This window comes from Ascaphus truei, chromosome 3 (assembly GCF_040206685.1).
Source record: "Ascaphus truei isolate aAscTru1 chromosome 3, aAscTru1.hap1, whole genome shotgun sequence".
NCBI classification, from domain to species: domain Eukaryota; kingdom Metazoa; phylum Chordata; class Amphibia; order Anura; family Ascaphidae; genus Ascaphus; species Ascaphus truei.
In genome coordinates, this window is record NC_134485.1 from 267,169,860 (window position 1) to 267,185,986 (window position 16,127).

At 39.3% G+C, this 16,127-nt stretch overlaps 1 protein-coding gene across 1 annotated transcript; it reads left to right on the plus strand.

The window, feature by feature from the left end:
* Positions 1–336: 336 nt before the first annotated feature.
* Positions 337–15,545, plus strand: BIVM (basic, immunoglobulin-like variable motif containing). Its single transcript, XM_075590748.1, has 10 exons — positions 337–468; positions 2,420–2,997; positions 3,814–3,934; positions 5,906–6,001; positions 8,237–8,341; positions 9,720–9,814; positions 11,422–11,554; positions 12,957–13,040; positions 13,958–14,054; positions 15,232–15,545. The coding sequence occupies exons 2-10, from the start codon at positions 2,535–2,537 to the stop codon at positions 15,526–15,528; spliced, it is 1,491 nt and encodes a 496-aa protein (XP_075446863.1). The 5' UTR covers positions 337–468; positions 2,420–2,534; the 3' UTR covers positions 15,529–15,545.
* The last annotated feature ends 582 nt before the right edge of the window (positions 15,546–16,127 follow it).

Consider the following 16,127-nt stretch of genomic DNA (forward strand, 5'->3'; position numbering starts at 1 on the left):
AATATATATATTCGTACAGCATCATCCATGTACATATCACTTCTCAGTAGAAACGAACACAACTAAATAATATGAGATGTATTACATAATGGGAATAAGTCTTGAGCCTTATTAAAACAATATCAATTGTCAGTTTGCTCTATGGATACAATTTACTTTTATTGTATGTGACCTATATCTAATGATATTTTTATCCAGTGTGCAACTCTGTACAATAAGAACACATTGCAGGTCCCTACAGCGCTGAAGGGGTTAAACAATGAAGTCTTCCCTACAGTAGGTGGCGGTCATTTAATTTAGATTAGTGTAGGCATTTGATTACTGCTACTAGGGGAGTGGTGAAGAAGAGTAGATAGAGGGCATGGGAGAGGAGGAGGCTGCTCTCGCTGCAAATCCCACCTGACATTGCACAGAAAACAAGCCCAGCAGTCACTGTCCATGCTCTCCTCTAAATAATTTCCGTGGGAGGTAAGCTGGAGAGGAAGAAGTGAATGCATGTATACCTCCCTAACATCTGCGGGGATTGTAAGGTTTGAGGGCGGAAGGGGGGCACAGTTTGGGCTTGCAATGGTCCTCCCATCAGACTGCTCTCCGCAGTGCATGGAGCCTGCTAGGCTGAATCAGGCTTATGATGATGATGCTGCTGCTGCTGCTGCTGTTGCTGCTGTGTTGTGTTGTGTTGAGTGACTTGGTTGTCTTGGTGCTGCTGCCACCACAGGCCTTAAAGGCTCATTGCGATCAATGCCTGTCATTTGATCTTTCTATTTCCTACCCGCCTATAAATTGTTATAGTATTTCTATATTACTCTGAATCTTTTCAGCAGTGAATAGCACTGGCCTGTCCATGATGAAAGCAGAACTGCTTATCCATTCAAAGCTGCAAGCGACTGACATGTCAGGGGAGTCTGGAATAAAGACTTTAATCATTGTCTTTTTTTTTTTTCTTTTTTTTTTGGTTATATGCAAAACAAATAGTAGGGACGTTGCATCTTTAAAATTGCAGTCCCACCTATTAAATGTATGAGACTTGCAGTGCAGTGACAGACTGTTCATGGTCCCAAGGCTCAACAAAGTATCGGCCGCTCCTCCTTCTCTTACCGTGCACCCCAAAACTGGAACAAGCTACCAGAGACTCTCAAATCCACCACCAGTTTAAGTTCTTTCACATCTAAGGCTGTCTCTCATTTTAATCTGGTCTGTAACTGTTTCATACGCTCATAATATATATTTTCTTTAACTGCACGCAATGTCTTGTATATAATGTATACCCTGTTCATTTATGTAACTATATTTGTAACCATGTATTATTTGTTTTACTCTGTGCCCAGGACATACTTGAAAACGAGAGGTAACTCTCTATGTATTACTTCCTGGTAAAATATTTTATAAATAAATAAAATAAGGGCTTTATTCTATATTGTCTCAAGTGGCTATGGGAATTTTCGGCCCAAACGTTCACCTTGAATAATATACAATGACCCCCTAATTGATGCTATATCATAAACTGCCTAACTGTGTACAGTATATAGGCTGTAATGTGTCTTATTACATAGGGCTATCTGGTAAAATTACATTTAACCCCTCCCCCCCTTACTATTTTCAGTGTTAATTTGATAGTTTTATGATGCTGAAGTTAGCTTCTTTTACGTGCTCAAACTTTCTGTGCTGGCCCCCGTCTTTTCAGCCCCAGTGCTCGCGCCCCCCCCCCCCCCCCCCCTTAACTTAGGAACCGGCCTAGGTAAGTCCGTTACAGAGGCCTTGTACACTTCCCGGCATTTAATTTAAATGCTTTGGGGAAGAGCGCGGGGACCTCTGTAAGGAACCCTATGTGACATTCTGAAGAACCCCGACTCTAATACTGTGTCTGAGATCAGATGCATTGTAAATTCATCTGTATTTGGTACAATTTTAAAATGACCTGAACATTTACAGGGATCCCTTTTAGGGATGCCTGGGTAACCCAAGGATTACTAGGAACCGTGGTTGAAAAACATTGCACTGGACGAGCTGTTGGTAAAACAGGAATGAGTCCCACAGCTGATAGCAATACTAGGAGCCATCCTATTCAGATGAATGGGCCGTGAGGTGTGTTCCAGCGCCGGGCGTTGTCTTATGGTATAGAAGATGCACTTCTTAAACTATTTCCATTTTAGAGAGTTGATTCCTCTTCTGCTTTCACTTCTCACATTTATTTTGGTGGAGTTTTATAATGAGCTGGACTGGATGATGTGCACGGAAAACATTATTATTATTATTATTATTATTATATCTCTATCACTGCACACTAATACCAGTGCTTTCATTGTGTATGTTATTACTCACTGTTGTGTATATAGAAATTTGGCCTTACTGTACAGTATTAAGTCCATAACATTTACAATGGGTCTGTGACATATTTTTTTTTTACTTTACTTTTCAGGTCTCATTTGCAGGATGCAGCTCCTTAGATGAAATATTAGAAGTCTTGCACTGGATAAATATTGGTGGATTTCTCCTGGCGGCACTCGCACAACTACATCTTGCAGCTTCATTCAATGCCTAACGTAGAAACTGACAGAGGAGCAAATGGTTCTGAGCACAAATCCATGAGAAAGTGTCCAAAGGACGATCTTCATGATGCTGTGAAATCCTTTAGTGTGGCGGGTGCTCCCACTGCAGACATTGGGTCTAGTGGAGATGGGCAGTATCCTTGGGGATGTCCAGTCACTCACACAAGGGAAAAATTCTATACTGTCTGTCCGGACTATGCTTTTTTAAACCCAGCGACAACTGTGTGTAAAGCCCCTGGTTCTGTCAGAAGTTCAAGTGCGCAAGACAAAGCTGCCTTAAACAACACACTAACATATATTGACCTTCAGCCTAGTGGGTCGGATAGTATTTACAATGAGGATACAAGCCTGGATTCTTTATCGAGTGATCTTGGGACACTTCCCCTTGCCTGGGAAATTGATACATCAGACTTCAACACTATGGCACCAAATGTAAAAAGCAGACCAGGTGAAATAATCTGATCGCCACTATTTATGCTTATTGCTTCTGTATTTGGCTGGACCAAAGTCGGTGAAATCAAAGCGAAGTAAATACAAAATTGAGGTTAAAAAATGTGGTTAACATCAATTTGAAGCCTAAGCACCAAGCCCGGGAACCTTTATACATAATACTCAAAGACTAAATTTTAATATGTTTTTAGCTCAGATACTGGGGTGTCACTTACTGTTCTAGATGATACTGTCTTTTTTATTATTATTTATTTTGTATAGTCTCCGTCCCAGAAAAGCTGTAGGTTACAAAAGCTAAAGCATGTAAAAATGCATCCAGTCTGGATTAATACAGTGTATGTTTCCTTTTAATTTAAAGTAGCAGTATATTTAACTGCATGGGACAGCTGAAAAAGTTATCTAAAAATGGACTTGGATCTAATGTTCCTTTTAATTGTAAATTCTTTGAGGAGAGTAATCATTGTATTTATATTGCACTTTTCAAAAAGGGCTTGTAAAATGGTGCATGAATATACACGTGTTGTGTTTCAGAATCTCTGTACAAACTTAGAGACCTACTGTATGGAGAAATCACTTGTTGGTCACAATCTAATACAAATGTACACCCCTCCCAGGTCTATTATTGCTACTTCAAGTTTGCACTACAGTATATAAAATATAAATGCATATTGTATTACTCACTGCGTAGTTATGCTTTCTTAACAATACAGTGATATATTTTCTATCTCTGTGGTAATACATTGTTTGATTTATGAACTCTCTAACACGTCCGTATTTCTTTTAATGTCCAGTCTACTACTTTGTTTTTATGCAGGTGTTGCTAAGAAACCCGCTCCAAAGAAAAGAATTGACAAAGTGAAACCACTCAGGGAGTGTCCCCAGCAATCCATCATGGATGATGTTAAGCAACGGAAAGTGCTAGACCTCAGGAGATGGTACTGCAGCATGCAGGCTTAACATTAGATGCTATAGGGATAAGCATAGCATCCATTAAAGAGTAATCCAAGGACAGTCCTTTCCAAAGTGAAATGTTTCAGAGATAGCCAAGCTTAGTTATGTGTTTTGTACAGTATGTATGTGCTGACCATGTGCACAACACTTAATCTGTTACACCACGCATATTGAAGAGATAAAAGGTACACAATAAAACAAGAGAATTAAAGTAGTCCGTGTCCCAAGGCGCTCACAGTCCCAGTGCTAATCCTGTATTGATTGTCATTCAAATCAATAGCTGTTAACGATAGATTTGGTGTGTTATCCTGCAACTGACCATAGTGCTACTCCCTTAGTGACTACTGCTTTGCAAGTGTGCATGACCATTGCATGATTGATTGTTTAATGTTTTGTAAGTGTGCACTAAGTAGTACTTACTTTGCCCATTCTTATTTTGGTAAAGTAGATTGTAACAATACACACATCTTGTGGCATCTGGCAAGCACTGCCGTACATGACAAATTTTAACTTGACCGCTATGACTTGCGGTGCAGGAGTTTAAATTTACTGTCAACTTCAATATTAGGCTGCGTCCACACTAGTGCTGAGCACGCGGCGCTTGCCGAGTTTAGTTCCTGCAATGTGAATTGTCACGTCTCCGCTCACGCGGCATGCGTGGGGAGACAATTCAGTTTGAGTTTGGAGCGCAGAGCAGGATCACATGACCCTGCTCTGACCAATGGGGGTAGAGAGGCAGTATAGGCTGAGCAGAGAGGTGGAAGGGGGGGGGGGGAGCTGAGCGGAGAGAGGTGGAAGCACAGGCTCTGGTGTTACAATGTGTTTTATTGCAGAGACTCTGCTCTGGGTCACTAGGCATTGTAACACACACACCTCCCTTCACAGTCACACTAAAATTAGTGCAGGACAGCAGAACGCTCATGCTCGAAGAGTTGATGATGTCACCACACTCGAGCATGAGCGCGGTCAGCACCAGTGGGGACTCGGCCTTCGTTTTACGAGAAGTAGCTCAAATGTACATGGCTTACATTAAGTAGACCGTTTTAATATGTGAGCAAGCTGTGGCTGGGATAAGACTACAGTTTCATATAAAAATAATATATCTTTACTTGGAAGGGCCACAGCTATAATAAAACACACATGTTCAATCACTTAAGTGCAGGTAATTGACAGTGATTTCATAATTTCTGCACTTTACATCCTATGTTGTCTGCAAACCATATTGGTTTATTTTTGTGACTTTTTATGTGTATAGTGCTTCATATACAGATTATCACAGATGACCGTGTAAAACATATTTGTTGAGTACTAGGCAGCAAAAAGTTTATGAGAAAATAGAGAAACAAGGTGAGCGCAGATCAGCAAAAAACAGTATGCAGGTGGGAACAATACACTCTATAAATGACTGAGGGTCAAAGATGGTAAAGTGGAATAAGTAAATTACTCCAAGTACTCGCACGAGACAGTGAATGAATATACATATATAATAACAGATACTCACACGGGCCAGTCGCTTTCACCATGGAGATTCTCCATGGTGAGTATCTGTTATTATATATCTATATTCATTCACTGTCTCCATGGAGATTATCTAATATCCCCTTATCAGTTTTCATCAGTGTATATACTGACTCCTATCTTTGGTTCCTCTCACTTTGGAGGTAATTGAATATCCTGAGGATCCGTGTGCTTACCAGCAGTTAAGGGGAAGGCGTGTGACTCTTTTCCATTCATATTTCCATCCACTTTATTAAAGGTGATCAGTTTATTTTAGATAGCGCCCGGTTACCTTTTGTGCACAAGCAAAAAGTTTATGGCATTTATAATTCTCAAAAGTGCATCTTTGAGATGAGCAAGCAGAACAGGTTGTGTAAATCTATAAATCGCTATTTATTTTCTTTTTAAATATCTATGTAGCATAGACTTGTAGATGTCTGTTGACTTTGTTCCCACAGGTATTGTATCAGCCGGCCCCAGTACAAGACCTCTTGTGGCGTTTCCTCTCTGGTATCGTGCTGGAACTTCCTTTACAGTACACTGGGAGGAGGAAGGTAAATGTCTCAGAAGTTTCTAGCAGTCTTTGTATTAGACATGGGGTGCTCAAGGGCCACGAACAAGCTAGGTATTAGGGATATGCCTGCTTCAGTGACTGAGCCACCTGTGCTGAAGCAGATATGTCCTTGAAACCTGGCCTGTTGGTGGCCCTTGATGACTGGAGTTGGACATTCCTGTATTAGACAAATCTGTGATTTTATAGTATTTTTCATATTTTATGTATCGACCTGATTTTTAAAAAAAATATTTTTTTAAAATCTCGTTTTTTGCCAACATCTTCCGTACACAAATGATATGTGAAGACGCGCTGATCTACGGACTGTAACAATGTCTGCATTGCAGATTTGATGTGGTGCCCTCTCCATGCTGACCTCCCACCCACAGTAATAGTAACCAATACGAGAGCTTTTTTCACAGGTTAGAATACGTGCAGGTTGGAGTAGCTTAAATGAACAGTCTTTTCTAGGACCAACATTTTACTAATGCCAGTGACCTGTTTAGTGGGTTACATCTGGGTCATTTTTATTTTACCAAATCCAAAATCTTATATATATTATATTATATTGATAGCAGCAGGCACTTCCAAGGCTTTAGTAAGGCAGGTGCATGTTCTATAGAGATCAATAGCAAAACAAGTGTCCCACTGGGAGACAAGAACAGCACTCAAGTTATGATGCAAAAAAATTGTATTGGAAAAACAACAGGCACAAACAAATGGATTTGTTTGTGCCTGTTGTTTTTTCAATACAATTTTTTTGCATCATAAGTGGGACATTTGTTTTGATTATATATATATATATATATATATATATATATATATATATAATCACAATCACCTGTGAGCACATTCACATGTCTTAGGCAGGTCTGCACCCCTGCCTTTCAACCATTACCACCTTGCATACAGTGCTTCTACTGCAGCAAGGGATTCTGGAAAATGACATGCAAATGAGCACACAATGTGTCGCCTTTTGTCTGAAAAACCATTGTTATATTTCAGACAAAAGGTGACACATTTTGTGCTCATTTGCATGTCATTTCCCAGTGAAAGGCAGGGTTGCAGACCTGCCTAAGACATGTGAATGTGCTCACAAGTGATCTTTTTATTTGCTATATGCAATACGGTGGAGGTTTCTTGTTGCCTGAACACATCATTTCAGCTCTCGGGACACCCTGCTTACAGAGATACTTAACTCCATAGTAGGTGCCGGTATCTCTGCTGAGTTTAAAGGTGCGGGCCAATTAGAAGCCGCACCAGGTGATGTCACGGCTTCCTATTGGCCTGCATGACGTGGGACATTTTTAAGCCGCAATTAGATTAAGGATCACAGATTGTCTGTCTGGTTGATACCAGCACTGCTACGGAGGTAAATATCTCTGGAAGCAGGGGGTCCACGGGCTGAAATGAATGGTGGTGTTCAGCTCTGGAGACCACCTGCTTCAAATCTGTAATAACTTTAAAAAAAAAAAAAAAATATATATAATTTTTTTTTTTAAATCCGTATTGCTGCTTTAAACATATTACTGATGTTATATTTTATTTGTATGAGGCCAACCTAAAACCACAGCACAGTACAATGGGTCAGGGAGGACAATATGGTATGATAGTAGTGTATATATAGGAAAGAGGTCCCTGCCACGGCGAGCTTACAATTTAGAAGTTTCATTAGTTCCTGTGTTTGGACTGGGTCATTAAATGAAATCTTTTGCTTATTAGGCTACGCTTATAGTGCCGGCGACGCGATGGTCGCTGGAAAATCAAATTGATATGACATCCAGCGATCACGACCATGCTGTCGCGTCACGCTTACTATACGTGCACACAACGGCGGCAATGCATTTGTATTTAGGATAAATACTGTAGATCCCTGAGCCAGAGATTGTGTATCACTGCAGACAGTACTTGTAGTTTGCACACACTGTATTAAGGATGTCTGGCAGAAAGGAATTAGTATATGAGGATCTATAAAGGCTAGTTTCTTTACAGCTAGATTCTATTCAGACCAATTCCTGCAGTGGTCTCATCGTTGAGTCTGAGTTTCTCACACTAAAGAATTAGACTGCAAGTAGCCGTCGAGTTCTTGCTTGGATAGTACAGTATTAAATGAGCCTGGGAATTTCCAAAGTCCTTAGAAACTCGATGGAAACAAATATCTCAAATGCAAATCTGAAAAAATGTACCCATCTAAAACCAAACCGTTACATTCCAATAATACTTTTGTTTGTCACAGTCTCCCACCAATTACTCAAGAGGAAGCTTTACATATCTTGGGTTTTCAACCACCCTTTGAAGAGATTCGGTTTGGTCCCTTTACTGGGAATACAACTTTAATGAGGTAAGTCCGTCCCGACCCTTAAATTCCTCCTGGGATAGTTATATGAAGCAGCGCAATTTCCTTATTGTCAATCCCCACAATGTTCTTTTTGTTAACATTAGAATATTAGAAATACATGGCCTCCATTTTACAAGGGGAGAGGTGGGAGTTATTTGAAGTTGAGTGATATGTTAATCAATCAAAACTATTACTCTCTACAATAAGAAGGCTAGTCCTTCAAACTCCTACAAATTATAAGAGAATCTGTCTGGAATGCAACCACACTTTTTAAAAACATAAGGGAATGTGCCTGTAATATAGATACTATGTGTGGTATGGTATCACTGTATTAATGACGGCACGTTCTTAATTTATCATTTTATACTGAAATATTGAGGTGTGTGTGTGTCTCATCTAAATTGAAGCTAGTGATAGACGTGTTGCTTTTGTCCTTGGTGGCACTACCCCTATAAGAAAATGAGTGTTAGAGAATGGATGTAGGATTTATTGATGTTTTTTTTATTGTATTTGTTAAATACTTTGAGTTTGGGGTTCAGAGTCTATACTGTATATAGGCTACTCAGAAAAGAGTGAGAATACGCCCTTCACTCCCCAACTTTGTAACATATTGTACTGAGATTTTAAGCAGAAAGGTTGTATTTTAAGCTATTTGCGATGCTTTACCTCTCTGAGTAAAGGGATTATCTGTTTTCTCAATTTAATCCTGACGTTAAGTGCACCTGAAGTCAACAGAAGTGTGGTTTCAAATCCGTATTGATATTAAAGTTGCTTATGGAGTTCAGTTCTGTAAATTTGGGAGCTATCAATCAAATTTTGTTTGCCATTGAAGGGATTATTTAACTGAAGAACCAAAATATATAATTTGGAAAAACGCCTTTTATACGTGCACAACTGTTTCCTAACCGTAGAACCCACAAATACACTGGGAAATGTTTGTTGCAAATTTTTCTGCCATCCAGCTAATATTCATCAGTCATCATGCTATACATGGGCAAAACTTAAAATAATGTACGTTTGTAGATTGATCCTATGTAGAGTAATTACTGGGGGCCTAATTTATCCAGTTTTACAATACAAATGCAGCTTTGCCGGTATTAGTCTGTATCCTGAACAAATATCAAAATAATTTGAAGTTAAGAGTATGTCTACAGTATGTGACTAAACCTACACAAAGTATATGGAATATGTGTTTGGCTATTCATGTAGCTTAAACTATTCTGGTTTTAGAGAATCGGCTCCGTGTTCAAGTTACTGACCAAAGTCTGCTAAACAACAAACGTAATTCCAAAAGATATTGACATAGTAATATTAATTTAAAATGAATGCTTTGCTAGCATATTACTTAAAATTTTAATGAAAGGAGGATTTTTCTCATCAGATGGTTCAGACAAATCAACGACCATTTCCACGTGAAAGGGTGTTCATATGTCCTATATAAACCTCATGGGAAGAACAAGACAGCAGGTGAATCTGGTAAGTGCACACATGGGGATCATGTTAAGCAGGTATCTATGCTGCTTATTAAAGATTTTTAGTATTTTTCTTTTGGGACCATTTGAAACTGCTGGCTGTACTGTACTCTTACAAACCTAGTTTTTGTATTGACCGCTCCTGCAGTGCGAGAATGCAGTGGAACTTGCAGAATCCAGAGAGAAAAAAAATCAATGGCTCCATCTTTTAGTAGTTTTACACGAATTTACAGAATATTATAAACAGTACTATACTACAGTACTAATACTATATACAGAGTACTATATAGTGTGTATGTATATATAATATAATATACATACATACATACATACATTACCATGAAGCGGCAACAAGACGACAGCACTCAGACAGTTTGAAGCAGTATTATGTATTAAACATATAGCACATATCTCCAACGTTTCGATCCCACAGGGAGATCTTCGCCCCCCCCCCCCCCCCCCCGAGGAAGATCCCCCTGTGGGATCGAAACGTTGGAGATATGTGCTATATGTTTAATACATAATACTGCTTCAAACTGACTAAGTGCTGTCGCCTTGTTGCCGCTTCATGGTAATGTATGCTTTTATTAATTCTATGGGACATGCACCAGCCCACTACTGATTACCTACAGGAGTGCCAGTGACCTTCTATCATGTATGTATGTATGTGTGGAGGTATCAGTACCGTGTTAGCCGAGCTTCAATAATGAAAAAATAAATAGATGATACCGTTCTGTTAGCCACAGAACGGTATCATCTATTTATTTTTTGATTATATATATATATTCTCAACACATAATTATTTGTAATTGATTTGAGGTTTGGGTCATGTGACACATTGTATTCATATCATAGGATAAGTTAATTAAAGGACAACTATTTTTTTTATTTATTTTTTTAAATTGATATGGAGCAGGATGTTTCTGGAGCTGAACTGCGTTCATTTAATCTCTGGAGACTTCCTCCTACCCGAGAAACATACTTCCGAAGGTCCTGCCAGTATCTCATGGTGGTTAAAAGCTCCTGCATCCTGCATCATGCAGACCAATAGAAAGCCACCACAGATTGTTGCGACTTCCTATTGGCTCCCATGCACATTTAAACTTCCATATTCTTCACACAGCCATGGCCACCGCCGGAATACTCTGTGGAGGGAAGTATCTCTGGAAGCAGAGGGTCCACTGGAGATAAACTTAATGTTTAATTCTGGAGACCCCTTGCTTCATAACTAGATACAAATGTAAAAAAAACGTCCAAGGTTGAGACCATACTGTTTTTTTTTTTTTTTTTTAAATGGCTTTTCATAAGTATACTCAAACTGCAACAAAAAAAACGAAACCACATCCAAATGAGGTAACCTACGGGATTTTAACATTGCTGTAACTGAGCCATAAGGCATTTTTAAGAGACATTGCAAAAAATGTATTAATGGAAATGTTTGTAAAAAAATATTTTTTAACAATCTAAATGTGACTTGAGTCTTCAAAGGTCTTCAAATGGTCAACTCCCCTGCAAATGCACTGACACCTCATTTTGTGTGTGTCTGAGGGCTTTTCTGTTGTCCTAACGTATGTTATACCCGTCTAAACTTCCATTTTGTGTGCTTTCTAGCTGTTGGAGCTTTGGCAAAGTTAACACAAGGTCTGAAAGATGAATCCATGGCTTACATTTATCATTGCCAGAATCATTATTTTTGCCCTATTGGATTTGAAGCCACTCCTGTGAAGGCTTGTAGAGCATATAGGTAAGCAGAATGTGTCTGCAGTACCACCAGTAAACATACATTAGTGTGCATACACTGTGATTGCAAACTTGTTGTCCTAGTTGTTAACCTTGAACTCGGTCACTGCAAGAAGGGCCTGACATGCATTTTTTTTTTTATAATTAATTTCTACCAACAAAGTATGTTTGAATAACAACTAAGTGAAAGGACTTGGCAATGCAACAATTGTTAATGGTTGTTTCATTGTTACCAGTATATTTAGTAGCTGTGCAGTTTTGGGCCTGGAAGACTAACTGTAGAAAGGACACTACCACATATCAAACAACTTCTGTAAGATTGTACAGTGAATATTGTGATCAGGATGAGAAAAGGTAATGCAAAAACAGCAGATCTGTGAAGATGGGATTGCGGATTTAATGATTGCTATGCAGTGACAGTACTAAACTTCAAAGCATTGTTAATTCAGTTTCTTACCCTCTAATAACGCCTCGCCTCACCTCCCCCTCCCCCTAATGCAATAGAATTGCACTTTTGCTGTAACACCTGGTACCAAAAATCATTCCAAGATATTATCACATAATTATATGCTTCTAAACCCTCTTATCTGCATGGATAAATCGATGTAGATACACTGTGATCAATGTAAACCATTATTATGACATCAATCAATGTTTTCTCTCATAAAGATTCAGTTCTACTTATCACTGATGTTAGGTCATTTTGAAGCTATGATTTTTAGGTTAGGCGCTGGCGATTTTTAGGTAACCCCCCCCCCCCTTTTTTTTTTTTTTTTTTTTTTGGTGTGTAAGAGACATCATAAGTCCCCTTTGAAAATCAGTCAATTTTTGTTTCATATTTTCTACTGCTGTTAATTTTTTTTTGTAAAGTTGGCGGGTGACGGGTAAGGGGGGTTGCTGCTTTAATTCAGTTTTGTGGAGCTGTGCATGCCAATTGTTGTCCAACGCTAGAAATACAGTACTAAGAACGTAGATCAGATTTAGAGAACACCTCATGAAAATCACAGTAATTCCAGAGAGGGTTCACTGATCTCACCATGTCGGACATATTTTAATTCAGTTCTTGGAATCATTCTTACACAATTACAGTACCATGCACATTTTGGCATGCCTTAAATAATATGCAGTCCTGCGTCATCACACTACCTTAATGGCAACTAGGGTTCTATTCTGTTGGTAATGGAAAATAGTTTTAAGTATATATTCCAGGCATTCTTGAATTATTTTACTATATTCACTTCAACTGTATTTGCTTGTACACATTCCTAAAGAGTTTCTGAGGACGGTCCCCCTGGGAACAAAAACTGCAGATCAAAGCAAAATCTGCCATTCAAATCAACTGCAGAGACTGTACAAACATTACAGGATGGCATAAATGTAAATAAAAAATGTGTTGCGTTTTGCAGGGGTCCACACCTCCAACATGAAGTAGAATATTGGATATTAATTGGCGAGCCAAGCAGAAAGCATCCTACAATTCACTGTAAAAAGTATGTTATTGACCCTATGGTAAAGTGTGGATCTGCTACTGTGTATGCACTCGATGATTATACTTGCATATAATTAATTTCTACCAGTTAACATATGCACTAAATAATATTATGTACTGCCATATTAATGATGAAGCTCACACTAAGGGCCCTGCTGCAAAAAGATTATTATAAACCATATTCTCAAATATTACCTAACCATGAATCGCTTTACTGTCAATCATGTGGAGGATCACAACACTATGTATTCTGTCCATCCAATATATTTACTACGTCTATACCTGCATATTATTTGAATAGTGGAAATGTAACTGAATGTAAGTACCCGCATAGCAACCTTTAGCACAGATTTGCTGGTTACGATAGAAAAACTACAGGAACCCTGTTATGGTCCATGAACCTGTTTGAATACCATTGGAGTAGACTGACGTAAGCATGGGTATATTGCCCAGGTGGGCCGGTGCTGTGACTCCCCACCAGCAGCAGCCAGTGGCTCCCCAGCTCCCTGACCACCTGCCAAACTCTTCCCTCCATCCTTGTGTGATCAAAAATAATTGTTGCCGTTTTTTACATATTGGATGAATAAAAAGTACAATTTGAACATTCCCGAGGACAAACCAATGAGTGCTGTCTGAAGAACATAGAATTGGAGCAGTGTACAGTATCTACTGTGTCTTCATGATATTGCTTTTTATATTCTATGCTGCTTGTACCACTCTGTTTTACATCCCTATACTTGCTGTTTTCTATCTCCGTATTGTCTTGCCTTATCAATAGTCACTTTTAGTGTTGTTGGATAAGGAGTTACACTTGCAAATCCACACAGTCTAGCCCATTGACATGTTGTACTAAAATCACATTGGCTGATGTTTGCATAATTTGTTATTGCTTTACAACAGTTTCAATTTATCTTGCAGGTGGGCAGACATTGTTACTGACCTAAATACTCAAAATCCAGAATACTTTGATATTCGACACACTGAAAGGGGTATACAGTACAGGAAAACAAAGAAGGTGAGATTTGTTTTATGTTGTATGGTCATATGAATTTCAGTTATACCATACAAAATATACATTTGTACTGTATATTTGTACATAAAGTAGCAAATAGTCACAACCCCTCTTTGCTACGGCCAAAACGTCACGAAAATAAGTACTGTACAGGCATACCCCGGTTTAAGGACACTCACTTTAAGTACACTCGCGAGTAAGTACATATCGCCCAATAGGCAAACGGCAGGTCACGCATGCACCTGTCGGCACGTCCTGAACAGCAATACCGGCTCCCTACCTATACCGAAGCTGTGCGCAAGCGGGGAGACTATAGAGGCTGTTACAAATGCGTTATTTACATCAGTTATGCACGTATATGACGATTGCAGTACAGTACATGCATCGATAAGTGGGGGAAAAGGTAGTGCTTCACTTTAAGTACATTTTCGCTTTACATACATGCCCTGGACCCATTGCGTACGTTAATGTGGGGTATGCCTGTATTGAAGATTTACAACTTGCTCCAGACTTTGTAGGTCTGTCTGAGATGACTGCACATGTATTAGTGATGCTACTCTGTGAAACACCACCTAGCACAAGTAGATCTTGCATTGCTTCTACAAAGAAAAAGCGAGAAAAAAAACACATTTATATGAGCCAGGCAATGTTATTACTAAAATGGATCACTGTGATGCATCTATTATGCAACTTTCTCAGGAAGTAATCTCACTCGTGTGTAACCAATGTAGATTTTTAATGCATTAGTTCAGAGGGCCGGTGCCAGGGATGAGAAAAATAGGCGATGGGCTCAGGCTGCATTTTCTGTGCCTCTTTTTGTTTCTGGTACAATACCAGGAACAAAAGGAGGCATAGAAAATGCCATCCTAGGGCCAGCTGATGGCGATGCCTCTGTAAGCTCTGGCATCTCTTCCTGCTATCACATGGCCTCACTTAGCAGGAGGAGGTGCTGGACAAGGTTAGAGGCGCCGCACTTTCTTGGGGACAGCTGCTCTGCACTCGCCTCAGGCGCCGATCTTCGGCACGCGGGCCCTGTATGTTTAGATGCTGAATTTCCTATCTCAAGCACTTGTTTTCAAATGACTACTGTAATTGTACTTCTAATGATTACCTTTTGCAGTGCGGCCTTCCTACTCCAGTCTTTTGTACAGCATAATATCATAACGCTTTTATCTTTCAGATTGGAGGAAATCTTCACTGCCTTATAGCTTTTCAGAGACTCAGCTGGCAAAGATTCGGTCCGTGGACCTTACAGCTTGGAAGCCTAAAACCTGAATCCCAACCTCCTGTACAAGCCCGGGGAATCCCTAAATCTGAAAGCGAAGACAATGTCTCCAAGAAACAGCACGGGCGCTTGGGAAGGTCGTTCAGTGCTAGCTTTCAGCAAGAGTTTTCTTGGAAAAGGATGTGCAATATTTATGAGAGGAGGAGCAGTGGGTCACCTGAAAGCGATACAGACTGTGAAGGCAATGATTAAACTGTGACTATACCAGGCAGATGTTAGTAATTTTGTTATGGGATTTGTGGCACCTTCCACTTGTGCTGAATTAAACTCCTCAGTACTCGGTGTGCAAATGATTCTATTGCTTTAAATGTAGGACACATTCATGATTTTGTTTTTTAAATATATTCGTGGGCATACTGATATTAAAAAGATGCAACTGTATTTTCTATCATTCCTAATTAATTATTTCAGCCAGTGCCTTCTACCATTTTGATGTCAGTCAAAGAAAAACAAAGGCATGGACAGTTACAGAAAAAAACAACTTAACAAATTGAAGGGATATATATTTTCTGATTACACCAGTAACGTGGCTGAAATGTACAAAATAAGACGTGATTTAGAAATGAAGTCAAATCTCAGGACAGAAGTGTGGGTCTATAGTGCTAGGCAGGTGTGGTGTAGCCTTTCTTCACTGACACAGCAGGTAAATAGAATGTGAATATCTAACTGATAGAAAAGAAGAACAAATTATTGAAACATCTCCTTTCACAAAATAACGTTTCTGACTTGCAGGGGGAAAAAAAGCCTAAAAGCATCAACATCCAGCACGAGGAAAGAGTGACTGGCCCGAT

Excerpts from the sequence above, each read along its gene's own strand:
- BIVM (XM_075590748.1), top strand. The coding sequence starts at position 2,535 with ATGCCTAACGTAGAAACTGACAGAGGAGCAAATGGTTCTGAGCACAAA. Across the intron at positions 11,555-12,956 it reads AAGGCTTGTAGAGCATATAG|GGGTCCACACCTCCAACATG; the intron begins GTAAGCAGAATG and ends TGCGTTTTGCAG. Across the intron at positions 13,041-13,957 it reads CCTACAATTCACTGTAAAAA|GTGGGCAGACATTGTTACTG; the intron begins GTATGTTATTGA and ends TTTATCTTGCAG.